The following is a 17,289-nucleotide window of genomic DNA, read 5'->3' as shown; positions in this document are numbered from 1 at the left end:
CCAAACTTTGAAATTATGCCACTTGAAATAAGCAGGCATCAGACCTCATTAAGAAAAAATAAAACAAAACACGTCATCATACACAAACTGAAATTAAATGCAAGTTTCTCACATCTTAATAATTCCAAAACCAAATAATGGGATTTCACTGTGGAGAGAAGCACACAGGACAACATACAGCCCTGGCTCCAAACAAGTTTCTTTTTCAGCTGGGTTATAACTACAAATAATAACCAAAAAAAGCTAAAACCACAGCTCTAAGCCAGTCAGTTGCAGCACTTTCACCTCCAACTTCATGTACTTTATATTCAAATCACAGTGAAAGCACCTTGGGGTACATAATGCACAACTTTTTTTTCTAAAATACCTTATACCATCTGGCAATGTAAAGATCATTTCTGCTGAGAGGGCCTTTCATTGTAGGTCTTCTCTACCTGAAGTATCCAGAGGCTGATTCCATGTAGACAGTTTTTCCAACAGTCTCACCTAGTGTTACTATATTCGATGAAAAGCAAACCTTGCATGCTGAAGGTTTCCATTTATAGGCTTGGACAGCCATGAGGAGTACTATTTCAGCAGTATAAGTCCTGTCTACAGCTGATGCAAAATCCTGACCTCATGAAAAAATAATCAAAATCAAAATCAATAACTTCCCATTCTGCACTTTTATTGGTCAGGACACAATCCCAAATGACAGAATTTTCATTACATTCACAAGAGACAAGGTAGTTCACATGGTGTCACAAGCTGTGCCAGGCACAGTTTGGTGCCATCTTCTCAGATATGGGGCACTGATTAGAAAACCGTGAGATGAGGGCAAGACAGTTTTGTGTTGGCTCCAGAGAAAGTGAAGCTCCAGCAACAAGATCCGTGTTGGCACGATGCAAGTGCTTTTTAGGCTAGCTTTGATTTCCATCATGTATTTGCATGGTTGACTCTCTGGTCACTCTCCCACAGCCGTGAGAGCTGGCAGCACCAGCTCAGCCGCAGTGTGGAGGTGGGTGTCCCACCAGAGCAGCAAGGCTCAGCGAGCACCCTGCTCAAGGCAAGCGATGACAGGGCCTGGGGAATGACCCTTCCACCTTCTGAGCACAGAGTGATGTGACCACGTCCTTCAGAAACACCAGGATGTAAAAGGAATTCAAAGTGCTTCAGCTTAAAGGCAAACATCTTTATGGGGTCCAGCAAGACACGACCTTGAGTCAGTCACAGGCAGCTAAATGGGCCATGCTCGCTCACTGACCCTGCTGTATCCTCCTAGCAGCAGAGCACCAGGAACAGTGCATAACATTTTAGAAATGCATCTGCATAGACATTTGTGAAATAAATGCTAACAGTCATACATAAATAACTCAAATAAATTTATTTATTTAAAAGACTTTCTTTGATAGTTAACCAACAGCACAAGTTGAACCTGGAATCCAGGACAAATCTTCCTCCCAGTGACAAACAAGCCAGACCTCCAACCATGAGCTCTCATGAAATTAATCCAGGTATATTGTTCTATGAAGGAGACAGGACATGACTAGAGGTAAAAGCTATGATCACATATACATACCTGACTCTAGATGTATATACCTAGACATGCATTCTTAAATATTTCTTCACACAATGTAGCAAACCCTCTCCATTTTCTTCTGTAATATGTTCATTTTTATGGGAAAGCATCAAAACAGGAGCCAAAAAATGCTTTTTTGGCTAAGATAAAAAGGCAAGTGTAATCCCATCACCTGCATGTGACACCATCTGAATTAGGCAAGGAAACTGAAACACGGCTGTTTTCTAGTGTGTGAATCTGTAAACAGCCATCAAATGTATTTATTACACTTTTGGCTCACCAGACAACCCACTTGACTGAAAAAAAGAAAGTCAAAATTAGTTTCATTTATTCCCCTGCTTGTTAGTTAAGTGGGTTGAACTACTGATGGGGATTAAATGATATTGCAAAGAAATTAAATCAAAACCATGCATAAGCAAATGTAAAACTAAATACCTTCAAGCACTGAGCTAGATAAGAAGCATCATATTCTGTGTGCAAGCTACCTGTGGAGATGTCAAAGTTGGAAGTTAGGGGATGTTACCACTGCATCCTTGAATGTGCCTTCCATAGGATCTTAACTCAGCGACACATGCTTGTATGACTTGAGATGGGACAGACTGCATTACTAAAATTCTGTAGGTTAGAGGGAACTCGACCTGATGAAAATAACTTCCAGTAGGGAATTATAATCCACTGTCAGTCACATTCAAACCTCCCCTCCCCATCTTATTGATCTTCCCCTCAAAGCCTCATCCTCAACCAGCATACATCCAAAATTGTACATTTAACATCTCTGGTTTCTTCTATAATTAACAAGGTTGCGAGTGAGAAAGAGAAAGGAAATTAAAAGGTTTCTCTCATATTCACTCCATTTGTGGAAAATAAGCTACAATGAAGTTTTGAAGAGGTGTGCATAAAGGAACTCCATCGTCCCATGTGTCCTTCTCTTTCCTGCCATGCACAGGGTGATCTGGGCTACCTCACTCTTCCTACAGAAGAATGAGCAAAGACCCCAGACACACCATATAAAGCATCACACAGAGGACATACACCAAAACTAAAGCAAAGGTTCCTCCTGTACATTTCATTTCCTTTCGGGAAGGGAAATGAAATCTTGAGACCCAGAAAAGAAAGACTTACAAACACTCTGGGAAGGAGATAGGACCAAATGAAATGCACCTGAAAAAACCCAAAAAAACCCAGAAAATTGGGACATTTAGTGACTGTAAGAAAACAGCCTGGGAGAAAATGAGGGGCAGTGCAAAGGACCCAAACATGCCAAAAGTAACCTCAGAGATGGTGCTAAAGCAGGAGAAAAAATCAAGGAGGAAGACAGAACTTTAAAGGGAAGATATGAGTGACGTGGCATGGATACTGGAAAAAAAAAAAAGTGAATGTGTCCAGTCCAGCCTCCCATCGTGGACGGTTTGGGTCTATCAGCCTTGCACGAGGAAATCTCTACAACCCAGAAGCAAAACAAGCATTTCCAAGGTGACATGTAAACACATCCTGTCCTTGCTCCAAAAGAAAAATTTGGAACACCTGATATGTTTCCATTCATTTCTCTATTACTTTCTCACCACTCCTTCAAGCCTGTTCGTAGGTAATGAACAGAGTGGTTGAATTTTTTTCCATGAAGAGATCACTAATTTAATAGAATCAATTAACAACTATATGAGCTGAGCTAAAAAACAAAGCAGAGAAAACGAATGTATTGTATGTCATCCTTTTGCCTCCCTACATTTCACAGACCAAAGTCCTGTCAGACCAAAGAAAGGTGCTGTCATATTATTCTATATCAGCTCCAATTTACAGCCTTACTTGTTTAGAAAAAAAACAGCTGACTCAAAATTGCCCTACTAATTACTCCAAATCATGTAGTAGTTTTACTAATGCGTGGCTGACTATAAAGTTCTTCACCAATAATTAACATTACTCACTACAATAAATTAGGTCAAAGATGAGCACAATTTGTGTATTTAATTAGTAATTAGGTAAATCAGAGATTAAAAATATATGACATATCAAACATGACTGGACCAACTTCACCGTCCTCTTGATCCCAATATTTTCCACTATAAAAAGCAGCTGCAGAGGTAGCAACACTGTATTTGGTATCAGTCTAAAACAAATACCTTTCAGTCAGTTTTTGTTTCACTAACATCATTTTCTCCTAAGCGTACTATATAAACTACTCCTACCCTTACACTTACCACAAATTTCTTCAGATGTATCAGTAACATCTTGCTAAGCCTGTATCAAAATTCAACTGTACCTCACAAATTAAATACTTGTAGCTTATCCATTATTTAAACCTTAAGAAATCAAATATTCTAGCCAAGCAGCTCTGTGAAAATATTCACTAACTTTTAAAGGGATTTTGCTACTATTGCAGGACCAAGCATAAAATAATGGAACAGACTGCAAGTTTTGTTTGACATAAATTTACTACGAATGTTGGTAAATTCACATAACTTTGAAGAGATTTTAAAGCAAAATCTCTTTACTCAAAGAGCCTAGCATTACAGCCTCACCTGGTGATCAAAACAGATTATCATATCAAGACAGGGGGAAGGTGTCCAACTTTATAGTCTCACAGTTGACAGTTTAATCCTATTTTTACCAAACTGTAGAAACTTTTATTGACTTACACAGGACGAGGAATCTGGCTGTAGGAGTCTATGAATGTCCTGCCAAAGATAAATGCCTTTTTCACTAAAGAACTATTTTACTTCAGACAAATGCACTTAAAAGGCTTTTCATAAACAGTTTCAGAAATTGCATTCATAAACATAACTGATTTTCAATGGGAAAAAACAAAAAATTGTCCATTTCTATTGTTACAGAAGACCACGAATTGTACTTGATTTTCTTTTCTAAAAAAGCAGTTTTAGAAATTCAGCTCTCAAGATGAATCATTGTTTCACAGGTGTCACACAGGACTCAGCTGAACACTATCAGCGTGCAGAGGTGTCAGTGAACCACGGGCCTGCACGATGCTCTAGGGCATCTCCTTCATTGCTGAGGTTTGTGCAGAAAGAAAGAAAATCAAATCCAGTCCTCAGAAAAACTGACAACAGTTAAGAGCAAATAAGAGTATTATTTTTCAGCTAACTGAACTATTTATTTTAGCTGTCTTTGAGAGACAAGCAACATAAAACTCCACATACTTCTATAACTTTTGTAAGCACACTACACACAAAATGAACTACACTGACCTGTGAAGACTGGTAATAGATGCCAGCAACTTACGTCTCTGTTGAATACTGACTTTGGTCTAAACTGAGTAGTTTTTGCTCTAACTAAATAGTGTCACGTCTTGTTGTCAAGGAAGGGTAACCTCGGTTATTTTTTCATACTAGTCTTTCTTGATACTACACATGTTTTCTTTTAATGCAAGCCACAAACACAAAATACACAAATACAGAGAACTGGGACTTTTATCTTACTTAAAAAATAAAAATGACAAAAAAAACACACCAACATGTAAAAAAAAACCCTACTGTCTAATAAGACTAATTTTGATAACCCTGATCCTGTGCCATTAGATTTTTTAAACTTAGAGCTCCTTTCTGCCTAAGCACAGATGTTGCTCTATGGAAATCTTGCTCAATAAATAATATTATTTCAACTAAATCCTCTGATGTATCATATCATACACTGTGCAGTTAGAATTTTCTTTCAGCTTTTGACATTTCTTTAGCAACACTATTCTCTGTAGCCACGAAAGTCTAAACTTCACCATAAATTACAGAAAACAACTTGGAATTTTTCTGCTTCATTTTTTTAAGTATTTTCTTATGAAGAGGGTCAAACTCTATTTTATTGCATTACTTTTTAAATGCCACCTGACACTGTAATATCAATTCACGTTCGCTCCTCTAGTTTTCACTGTTCTATTAAACCAAACTATACATGCAAATTACCTAACTGCTTTTCTTTGTATGGAATTTCCAATAAACTACTACCCGAGAGAGAAACTTTCTGTAGCAGTCAAACCTTGAATTTCTCCTGTATGACAAAACAGCAGTTAAGCTAAGCCTTTCAAAAAAGACTGTATATTCTTTTCCCCACCTTTTTTGCACCTTACATAAATCAAGTATTTTAGCCAGAGCTGCAGCAGTTTATTACAAGTTACTTCAGTAGCAATTAAGTAAACTTTCTCATTTAAAAACAGATGTATTCTTTACTATTCTTTTTTTGAGTGTGCAGGATCAAATTTCTTATACATGAGTTGCATTTTTCAGACTCTGTAAGTGTATTAGGGCAGAACTATCAACTACCAGAAAAAGAAAAAAAAGAAAAAACTAAGAAAATAATTTTCTGTAAAAGACAAATTGAGGTGCAACAAAACAAACCCCTGTGTACATGAAGTGGCCATAAACTCATTACCTACTACATTATTACATTACCCGTGGTTACCATGTCATACTTAGAAGGAACTTTTCTGCTGAGACCAAGTTTACACTGACAGCGATAGAATGTGCATAAACAAACCCAGAAAAAGGGGATACTATCACTGTACAAACTGGTCATATCAGTATAACCATGTACCAGGGGAATTTACATCAGATAATTAAATCCATATTTAAGCACTGCATTACTTTCAGAAAACCACTCAGGTGGCAGGTACACTTTTGGGTAGGTATGCCCTGAGACTCCCATCCAGAGAAAGAGAAGGGGGGAAAAAGCATGCACAGGTTTTTGCTTATTCAAGTAAAAGGCGATATCCAGGTTCAAAAAAACAATAAAAGAGACACATCCAGGGCAGAACAAGGAAATATGGAAACATAAGCAATACTGTGACCAAAACCAGAGTGGTCCACACCCCACTGCGGTACCCTGGCATACAGAGAACACAGTGACCATTTTGCAGATGTACAGAATGTGCCTGAAAGACAAATGAAAACAAACACCCAAAATCCACAATACTTCCTCAGAGCAAGAAGAAGCTTTTATGTTTAGACCATATCAATGACGGTAAGAATTTAATCACAAGACAATAAAAAAAGGCAAGCGATTCCTGACAGACAAAATTGCATTTGGTACTTGAATGTCTTATTCTACACTGGGGATTTTGAAACACTGTATAAGATTGTTCCCCCTACCTATATCCTCCCCCACCTTTTCCACAGCTCACAGCTTTGGAAAGAGAGTTCTCAGGGACAACCTTACTGGGGACAACCTACTACAAGTGAGTAGGGAGGGTAAAGCCAATTGTTTCATCTGTGAACAAAGCAGAATGGTGAAATAAGACGTCCATGGTACCTCCCACTTGCTATTTTTGTAAAAAGAAAAAAAATTTTAAAAACCCCAGATTTTTCCAGACATTAACATATTCTTTAATTTCACTAATGATTTCTTGAAGTCTAAACAGGAGTTTGCTACTTGGTTGTCATGGAAAATCTTCTAATATTTCTATTTACAGTGGATTTTTTCTCTCAGGCTGTCAGACCAGCATTTTCACAAGTCCTAATTTCACTTGAGAATTAAAAATATGGCTGCAATGAACTGCTTTTTAATATTTTCTGCTGAAATAGGGGAGTCATTGCAAAATCTTACAAAAATTTTTAAGCACCCAGTTGAGAAAGAAGGCTGTACAAAGCTGCTATTTCGTATCAGAATGGCACATTCAAGCTGCACAACCAGCTTGAAACTTTCATTGTTCTATCATAATTCTGCGCTGCTTTATTTAAATGTAGCATCCCAAACTGGTGACTGAATATGTGAAAACTACCATTCTCCATTTTCCATCTAGCTTACACTTCCCCTTGCTGCTTCTTCACTTCTTTAGCAACTGCTAGATAGTCTATTGAAGGGGAAAAGAAAAAACAAAAAACCAAAACACTCAACCAAACAAAAAAAAATCCAACAAACAAATGGTTAAACTACAGAAGAAAGCCAAATAACTTCAAAAATATTTAATCTGTAGCATACTGCTTCAGAGATGCTGTTTAAGAAATCTTGAGAAAAAATAACCTGCCTCTTTAAAAAAAAAAAAAAGAATTTTTAAAGCAGTTTCCTCGTAACTTATCAGACCTTTTTCAAATAACAAAGGTATGCAGCCTCTGCACTCAACACTCCTGTTCAGCTCCCAAAAGTATTAACAATTAACTCTTCCTGAAGCCTTTAACCCGTAAGAATAATAATAATTATGCACTCCTCCTGCTTGGATGAAGAAACGTGTTGGACCAATAATTTAAAACCACATACTGACAGTCTGAGGTAAAATGGATAAAACATTTTCTCTTTACCCTGTGTGAAGACCACTGACATGAAGAACCAACTTTTCATGGGCCTGATTTGTGATAGGACTAAGGAAGTCAGTACTCAGCTCTGGTGATTTACCTGCAATCCTTGGGCAGAATCAACTACAAGCAGGTAGTACTTGCTGAGCTGTACAGATAACTATCAATATAACCAACCACAGCTTATTATAAGCTCACACTCAAATTTGAAGGATGGAAGCCATATTTCATTACCCAAGTCCTATTACTGTGACTTATACATTACGATGACTTGTATACAGGAATACTCTTAAATAGCAAGCATTCTTCTCTTTGATGGGTAAGTATTGCAGTATTTCACTAAGTAAACCACTTCTGCCAGGCACACAGCTCCTATATTCCCACTACTTTACCCAATATGGTTAAATTACAAAAGCAGTAACAGTAACTGCCCCTGCTGTTGACCAAAAATGATGAGCAGAGGGACATACAAAATGGTACTCACTACTTTCACTTGTGTTTAAATCCAATTCACCTTTATTCTTTTTTAAAAAGCACCTAAATAAATAAATAAGCAAAGAAATTTGGCAAAATGCTCAACAAGAAATGTCCTGCTTTAGAAACATCCAGCTTAGTTACAAACATGCAGACCGGGCTCATAAATTTACACACACAAGTGAGTACAGCCAGTGGTATTAGAAATAGTTAAAAGTCAAAAAGGAATAGCCTTGTAGGGTGCCACCACATAAACTAAACATGATATACTGCCAAACACTCAAGTAGACACATGTACCATTATTCAGCAAGGACCACATGAATGCATATGGCTCTCTGTTTTGTCTTCATAGTAACAAGAAGGTTTGTAAACAGATCTCACATATGAGGCAATCTAGTCACTTGAGAATCTAATAATCTGCCTTTATAAAGAAGCATTCTGCACTGTTGCCACACAATTGGACTTAGACACACAATTAAAAGTCCTCTACATTTGTGCTTTGGGACAAGTGCTGCTCGATTCTATCCTAATCCACAGCAGTGAGGTTTGAAGAAGTCACTTCAGTCAGGACGCATAGAACTGCTGTGCCCAACAGCCATTGGAAAATAACATCAACACAACAGATACAAAATCTGCATTAAAAATGCAGATTATTCAATCAACAAAATAATGGCACACTGATCTCGTACCATATCACTGCCGCCTTTGCACAGCTGAAAACCACAGGAATCTTCAATACATTTGCAGATGGCAGTAGTGACTTCTTAAAACTCACATGAAAAAACCCTCCCAGCCTATTCTACAATACTTAATTTTTTGAGAAATGAGACAAAGCAAAAAACATAATGAAGAAAGTTTCAGATAATCCATACCTGAAGTTTCAGAAACATCTCCTGAGTGGAAGGATCAGGAAAGATTTAACACCTAAGTATAAATAAATATAAACCCCAGGGTACACTGCATCTACCTAAATATGCCCACGTGCTGCAAATCCAACAGGCAGAGACTCTCCTATCTTTGAAAAACAGATGCACTTTTTGAGCATGTCTGTATATCATCTTCACTATCAAAATATTGAGGATTCCACACCGAGTCCTGATAACCTGAGGATCAAACTCCTCTGCTAGTCAGTGGTAATCCACAACAACAACAGAACTTAAAACTGGGCCCACTGAATTTGTACCTCGTTAGACCAGTAGTTCCTTTAATCTAGTAATTACTCCAATTACCCGGTGTCCCCAGAACTCCTGCCGATGATGACCGGAGCCCCCTTGCGCTGGGAGATGCACGAACACACGCCTGCACCCGCAGCTCCGGGAAGCAGAGAAATACAGACCTCGCCAGCAATGCTTCTCTTCTGCCACCCTGACCACTTTGTTTACTTCTCTCGTAATAGCTCTCAGTATAAATTCATTAGAAGAAAAAAAAAAAGTGACACCCTTGACTAAGTCAGCAAAAAACGTTTAGTGCCCCCTCTATTATTTAATAACACAAACCCAGACAGATTTAATATTAAAGTAGGCTTCAATTTAAAACGAGACAAGAGAAACTATTTAGCTAAATATTTCTGCTGAAACTCATTAGTATTTCGATTACTTTAGTTTAAAAAGGTTTTTAAGAATTATTGCTTTAAAAACCCCAATACTTTAGTGTTTCAGCAGAAGTTTCATTTCTGCAGCTATCATATAAAAAAAAAAAAAAAAAAAAAAAAAAAAACTNTTTTTTTTTTTTCGGCAAAAAAAAAAAAAAAAAAAAAAAAAAAAAAAAAAACCTTAAAAAAAAAACCTTAAAAAAAAAAAAGTTTGACCATTAATGCCAACTAATAAGAAAAACAGAACCCTTTTCCGGGAAATTAAGCTCTGAGGAGGTTTATCGTTGTCCCGGGGCGAGCCCCGGCCGCCTGCCCACGGAGACAAGATGTGCTGGCCGGCAGCCGGCCGGGACCCCGGGCCAGGCGTGCTGGGGCGGCGGGGCCTCCCATCGGCTTCCACCCGCGGCCGGAGTTCCTGGGGACACCACCACCCTCCGTCCCCTCCGCCCCGGGCTCCCTCTCACGAGGGGAAGGCCGTGCGGCGCGCCAGCCCCGGGCAGGAAGGTCGGGGCGGGCTGCGGGGCATGACCCGGGATAACCCGGGGCTTTCCCCCGCCTCCCCCGCGCCGCTTGACCCCGGCGGCGGGGACACGGCGGGGACGCTGCGGGGCAGCTCGCCGCCCCTGCCCGCCTCCCGGCGCGGAGCCGGCGTGCGGTGCTGTATCCTATGCGATAGCCTATGCGACAGGCGCGGATGTGCCGCTTACATAATCCCCGCCGGCCGCACACGTACCCCGCATTACATAAGGGATCGTGCCCCCGCCGGCCCCCGCGGCAGCCCCGCCGGCGGGCGGGGGGACGGAGGGAGGGAGAAAGGGAGGGACCCGGCGGCGGCCCCGGCCGAGCCCCTCGTTAACCCCCTTCCTGTGGCGTTTACACGTCATGGAACATTCCCGGAACGGGCCAACGTCCCACCCACTTCAGGGAACAGTCACCGCGGCGCAGCGCGCACACGCACTCCCGCACACGCACCCCGGCGCGGTGCCGGGTGTCCCCGCACACACTCGCACTTCCCCCTGTCCGGCACCCTCGCGGGGACGCGCTGGCAGCCCGGGCACATCCCCTCCCTCCGCTACCTCCAGCGCCCTGCCCTCCGCCGCGCCGGGTGGCCCCGGGCGCCCCCCCTGCCTTGGTGCCCCCCCATCCGCTCCCGGGGCGCCGGAGGCCGCGATGAGTGCCCCGTCGGGTCGGCCCCCCCCGCGGGCGCCTCTACCCGGCGGTGACCATGCCCATTCCCCGCCGCAGGAGGGGATTACGCAAGGCAGCCTTCTCATCTGCATACACTTACAAGCCGGGTATTCCCCACATTTCCTAACGGCGTGTCACCGACAAAGGCCTGTCCCAGCCGTGTCCCCCTCCTGCGCCGGCTCAGCAGGAAGGGTCGCCGGCCGTGGTGCCCGGGGGACGGTGCCGGTGCCTGCCAGCGCCCGGAGCCGCCGCCACAGAGGTGACTTACCGGTCCGGCGGTTTTACAGCCCCGCCGGCTTCCCCCGCCGGCGCCCTCCCGCCGCCTTGCCCTCCATTTACCCCCGCAGCCCCGGGCGGCACTCGGAGCGCCGGCACAGACCCCCCCGCTCCGCGGAGCGCCCTGCCTGCCGCGGCCCGACCCCAGCCCCGCGGCGCCCCGCACCCGAGCCCCGCCGCCCCGGCGCGGCTGTCAGCTGGTGCCGGTGACAGGGAATGAGCGGCGGGTAGGGAGGAGGGGGCTGCCCGCAGCAGCCGGTGCTGCTCACCTGGGAAATCACCGAGGAGGAAGGAGGGAAAGAAGCCCGGTGCCCTTGTTGTTGTTGTTGTTGCTGCTGCTGCTGATCCCGCCGGGCGCTCGTGTTGCTCCTTTGCTAAGGGCTCGCCCGGAGTGAGGCGGCTCGCGGTGCTTCTTTATATATAAAGACAGACAGAGATATTCCAGCGGCCAAGGGGCGCCCGCTTCACGCGTTTATCTTAAGGCAGGTCATTCCTCTCCCTCTTTTTGGAAAGGCTCATCACCATCTCCCTGACAGTGGCGGAGGGGCTGGTGTTGCACGGGGGAGAGGCGGAGGCCCGGGAGCCGCAGCCCGCCCTGGCCGCGGAGGGAGGGAGCGCTCCGCGCTGCAGGCGGCTCCGCCGGGCTATTCCTGGCACCACTTCCCAGAACAGAAGTTACAGGGCGGCGAGCGCGGAGCGAGCGCGGGGAGCGCGCCGCCCGTGACGTCACCGGGTCCCCCCGCGCGGCGGCGGGAGCGCTCCCGGGCGCGGTGCTGGGCTCTGCCCGCCCTGGGAGCTGCGCGGGGCGGGAGCCGCGGGAGCTCCGCGCTGAGGAGGGCGCGCACCGAGGAGGCAGGGCCTCGCAGGGCGAAGCCGCGGCCTCTCCCCGTCGGCGGAGATCGCCGCTCCCCTCCCCCTCCCCGCCGAGGGAACTCCCAGGAGAGCCAGTCCCGACTTGCCGTGCGCAAGCCGCGCGTCCTCCCGGCCTGAGAATTTCCTCCGAGGACGCGGGATCCTCCTGCCCCCTCCCCTCCCTCCGCTTCCTTTCTCTCCCTCCCCCGACCCCTCCACCCGCTCGCTCTCGCCTGGCCGAGATCACGTTATCTGTCAAGGAGAACAATACACCGCCGGGGCTCCCCGTGCCGGCCGCCGGCCCCGGCTTCACAGCCGAACCCGGGTCTCCCCCGGGCGGGGACCACCCCGACCCTCGCTCACCCCTCAGCACGTGGCCCCGGAGGAGGGGCGCGCATCGGGCCGGCCCGGCGGGGCTCGCCGCCGCCCCGGAGGGCAGGGAGCCCGCCGCGCCGCCCCGGGCTGTGCCGCAGACATACGCATTTACTGCAACACCCGCTCGCCGCCAGCGCCGCGGCCGAGCGGAGCGATGCGCCGGCCCCGGCAGCGACCCGCGCCGCCGGGAGGACGGCAGGGGGGACACGGGCGGCCGCCGCGCCGGGTAACGGGGCTCGCACCCCCCCGCCGCCGCTCACGGGGCTGCCCGCGGCCAATGAGGGCCCGCAGCTCCCGGGGCGGCGCGGCGGGGATCGGCCGGGCCGGGGCCGGCGGCGGGGTCGCTCTCCCGCAGCAACCCCCGGCCCCGGGGCAGGGAGGCGCTGCAGGGGAAATACCCTCCCGGCCGGGCGAGGAAGTGCCCGTGCTTCCTTGAGACATCCCACCGCCCTTCCGCGGTGGTCGGGAACCCACCGCCGGTTTTCGGAACCTTCGCCGAAGCAGGACCCAGCCTTGGTCCCGCACCGACACACGCCCCGGGTCCTGCCGCTCACACGGTCTTTGAGTTAGTTAAGCCTGAGCGCGATTCCGGGGAACGGCTTTTGTATCCCTGAGATTTGCCACGGCTGCTCGGAGAGTGAAGCTCAACCGGCTGGTTCCCTCTCCCGGCCGCTCCGGCAGTGCGGGGGTCCCTTGCCTGGCCTCGCCTGGTTTGGCTTTGCCGTGGCACCGGCGCCCGCTGGGTTTTTGACAGCATGTCTTCACTTACTTTTCAGAGTAAATTTTCTTTTGGGGAATCCATTCAGCCGCGTTTACAGGCTACTGGAAGTTGATTCGAAGTGATGCCAACTCGCAGCACCGTCACGGTGACATCGAAAGTCATACTTGGCATCTGAGATTATTCTTTTGACTGAAATCAAGAAAAAAATCGGTCTCATGGATGAAAAGGAAAAAGTTTATACATAAGTCCTGAAAATAATGGTTCTTATGGCAGATGCCAGAGTAAATAAAACCATTATTTCATAATTTTAGTAACTAAGAATTTTAAATTGTTCCTGCATCTTTTAGAGACTAATAACAATTCAGTACTCAGAGCTGGCAATACAGGGACACAGAAGGGCATAGAATCTCTTAATAAAAATCTTTTCATGCTACTGTGGTCCTTGGCCCCTGTTAATTTTGGTGATCTCTGGGTCAGATTCCTCGTGCTTCATTTTGCTCAATCCAGGAGGTGCAGGAGAGTCTTGGGATTTCTTGGGGTTTCCCTCAAGTTATATAAGCACAATATCATGTGACCATAATTTCATGATAAATTATGACTTCTTTTACAAATAAGACTTGCTCTTACAAGCATGTTCTATACATGTTGAGAGAGGGCTGAACAAAGAAGGTTTTGCTCCTTGTTGGGTCTGTGAGCATGTCTGTCTTTGTTTTCCCGATTTCGGTGTAAGTGATACTGTCATTCCTGACACTGAGTATAGTTTGACTGGAATTATTCTGTCTGAGCAAACATATTGACTTTGGCCTTGTGATCTTTATTTGATTCATGTCAGAATAAGTCAATGGGAAATGGGAGTGCTTAGGATTTGTTTCAAAATGAAGTTTTCCCATCCTGCTGTTTTCTACAACAGCAGCATTTATCTATGCCCCCAAATGATGGGGGTGCCAGTACCTTCCCCTCTGGGAGGCTGCAGGCTCCTGACCAGCAACTTTGACTTCTTTGTATATGCCCAGCATTGTCATCCTCTCTCCTCCCTCTCACAAGACTTCAGAAGTTCATTTTTATTGTCACAGAGACCAGCCCACAGAAGGTACTGCAACAAGATTCAGTGTTCAAAATAGGAGTTTATTTACAATCAGTCTCAAAGCAAACTAAAAAAATGCTTCTCCATAATGCCTTTCAAAATAAGGGTCTTTCTCCAATTATATTGGTTACCTCAAGAAGCTATACTGTGTGTGCTTTCCCACATTCTCTAAGTATTGCACCATGTGAGCCACAGCCATTTCCTTCACTGTGGCTTTACAAGGTATGTGCTGGAGCTACAACACTTCGGCACTTCAGTGCTTCCAGGGGAGAGAGTGAAGCTATACCTGTGCTCAGAGACCCTCACTGTTCTACAAAATTTGTCTGGCTCAAGTCCCAGAGCGGGTTTTGACAAGCTGCACAACTTGCAGCTGCAAGGGTCCTTAGCTTGGAGGAGACCTCCCTAGGCAAAGAGGCACAGAGATCCTCACAGGGCTCCTTCAGCCCTCTCCTTCTTTGCGCACATGGTAGGAGAGTGGGTGTAACTGAGTACAGACTGACCCTTCATCCCCAACTGATGCTCCTCTCCCCTCCCACAGGGAGCATGAGGCAGGAGCACTGTCCCACAGGGGACTGCAGCTGGGATGCAGGGTAGTTTTCCTCCCAGACTCCTGCCAGTGACTCTGCAGAGAGGCATCAGACATCTGAATCATTTTCTCTCGCCTACTCGTGGCAACAACATAACTTAATAGTGATGTCCTTGTTTCATACCATCCTATCATTTCCCTCTAGATTTTTTTTTTTCTGTGTTTACACCCAGCATTTAATAAAACTATCACTCTAACAAAGAAGATAACTAAGGGAGCTCTCAGATGTAAGATTTATAGGTGTTATTTAAATATAGATTTTGCAGATTCATCAAAAAATAAGTCATTCTTGATGCTTGGAAAGCACCCTGGCCATCACAGCTGCAGCTCACAGCAAACACAACATACAGTGATAATATTCACCAATGATGTTCACAGATTATTAAATGCTATAAATTATTCTGAAAATTTGGTTTAATCTCAGAGCACACAGAATCCATCAGTTTTGTAAACTGTGCGGTTCTCAAAGTAGATAATAGAAAGCATTACATAATTTTTCTATAATAGTGCAGTTGAATTGAAATGTTAAACAACCATTCATTCCTAAAATAGCTAATGATTTTAAAAGAATTCGTCCTTTCTTAAGAAAAAATTACTTCGTCCCCAAACCTGTACCCACAAGCTCATTACTATTCTTCACAAAGTTGTTACAGATAGAACTGCAGCAAAAGGGATAATTCCTTTATATAAGGCATTGATACCTCTTTACTGATTTCATTGTGAGCAGTGTAAACCAAAATGGACCAAATGTATCCAATTTTCTGAAAGTCTCAGAGGGTAGGTGTGCAAAACAAAATTAGTGATGTTATTTTGCTGTTTAGATCCTCTTTCTTAAGTTTTGATTAAATTAGAAAATCTATGTGAAACTGCCTGTGAATGGCTTTCCTGATCAATAAATACTAGAAGTTTCCTACCAATGATGTTTAAAACAGATTGTCCTTATTTATACAGGAGCTTCCTGCCATACTCCTTCTCTCATTTTTCTGACCTGCTGTTTCTCTGCTCATTGGAGAGAGAAGGGCCCTGAGCTGGGTGCTGGATGATGAATGGCCTGTGAGAGTGAGGGTTCCAGCCACCAGTTCCTGCCAAGGAGAGCCTGAGAGGGCACACCCAGTGGCTCTGGGGCCAGCAAGGACCAAGAGAAAGAAGGGAGACGCAGATGGATCAGAAGAATTGGCAAGAGTACTAAAAGGGCTGCATTTGCCTCTGACATTACTTAGGGTGTCAAATACATCACAAAATCCATTTGAAGAGCAGTAATAATTCAGGTAACTGAGGTTTTTTATTATTTTAAGAGATACTTACCTTCTACTGACCATCTCAAGCTCTTCTTAGAGATAACTAGCAGCTATGAGTTTCACATATCATTTAGTCATTTAATAGCATAAAATGCATTTCCAGCCACAGCATTCCACTTTCTCATTTCTACACATTGCTTTCCTTTTGCTCAAGTGCCATCTTATCATATGAGAGAAAAAGACACTGCCATTTCACCCTCTCAACACCTCTTCCTATGTGTTCCTTGAATCCAGGCTGCTGTATCTTGTTTGTCTACTCTCCCACGTAAACAAGGGTAATCTTTCCTCATGGGGGAGTGTGCCCGTGACTCCTCCACAGAACACAAAGGAGTCACAGTGAAGCACTTCTTTATCCACAACAGCTCCAATCTCATACAGTATCAAATGGTGTGAAGGAGCACGAAGCCAAGGTGGTTAGCTTGAACAAGCCTGTGTGTAAATAACTCTGGCAGAGGGCCCAAAGGAAGGGGAGTCCTGTTTGCCTGGTAATGAACAAATGGCTGTATTTCCTGAAGGAAAAATATTTTTCTGCTATCTTGAGATTTCCTTAAAAAAAAAAAAAAAAAAAAAAAAAAAAAAAAAAAAAGTTATTTTCTCCAAATAAAGTATTTCCAGATGCAGAACTAACATGCTGTGTGCATCAACAACTTGATAATAACATGTCATCACTTGACCTTGGAAAAGGGCGAAAAAATGAAAAAGGCAGAATTTTCTGAAATTATGCCCTTTCATGGGAACATTTTTTTAAAGCCCATGAATCCTGGGAAATTTTTTTTAATAAAATTTGATTTCTTTTACTCATTTTAATTTTTTTTCATAGCTAATTGACTAGCTGAATAGGAAAATCTACACTGCTGACTCGAAACTCAGGCAAGGGATTATGTGCACTTCTCATGTGAGATAAATAAAGCTTGTAAGTTCACTTTGCTTGTCCTTTTTAACATCACAACCCAATTAAGTTTTTGAAAAACTTTTAGGGATTTGGAAAAAATATTTTGCCTTGTTGACAAGTGGAACATGTTACTAAGCACTGATTATTTCTTGTTAAATACAAA

At 44.5% G+C, this 17,289-nt stretch overlaps 2 protein-coding genes across 4 annotated transcripts in view; one reads left to right on the top strand and one right to left on the bottom strand.

Annotated features, from left to right (window-relative positions):
• Positions 1–11,854, bottom strand: part of HIVEP2 (HIVEP zinc finger 2) — a 135,928-nt gene extending 124,074 nt beyond the window's left edge. For both annotated transcript variants that reach the window (XM_041423714.1, XM_041423720.1), the window contains exon 1: positions 11,588–11,854. The gene's annotated coding sequence lies outside the window, so the exon portion shown is untranslated. The remainder of the gene's footprint in view (positions 1–11,587) is intronic.
• LOC121346173 (collagen alpha-1(I) chain-like) lies at positions 10,107–16,007 on the top strand. 2 transcript variants are annotated; one of them, XM_041423722.1, is made up of 2 exons: positions 10,107–11,301; positions 15,888–16,007. In XM_041423722.1, exon 1 carries the CDS (start codon positions 10,181–10,183, stop codon positions 11,075–11,077), a length of 897 nt encoding a protein of 298 aa, XP_041279656.1. In that variant the 5' UTR covers positions 10,107–10,180; the 3' UTR covers positions 11,078–11,301; positions 15,888–16,007. The 2 variants fall into 2 exon arrangements, with proteins under 2 accessions (XP_041279656.1, XP_041279657.1); XM_041423723.1 differs by lacking the exon at positions 15,888–16,007 and adding an exon at positions 13,322–13,352.
• The last annotated feature ends 1,282 nt before the right edge of the window (positions 16,008–17,289 follow it).

Source organism: Onychostruthus taczanowskii, unplaced genomic scaffold (genome assembly GCF_017590055.1).
Source record: "Onychostruthus taczanowskii isolate IOZ18803 unplaced genomic scaffold, ASM1759005v1 scaffold8, whole genome shotgun sequence".
Classification (NCBI taxonomy): domain Eukaryota; kingdom Metazoa; phylum Chordata; class Aves; order Passeriformes; family Passeridae; genus Onychostruthus; species Onychostruthus taczanowskii.
The sequence above is the reverse complement of the archived record's forward strand: the minus strand, read 5'-3'. Positions and strand labels throughout refer to the sequence as shown.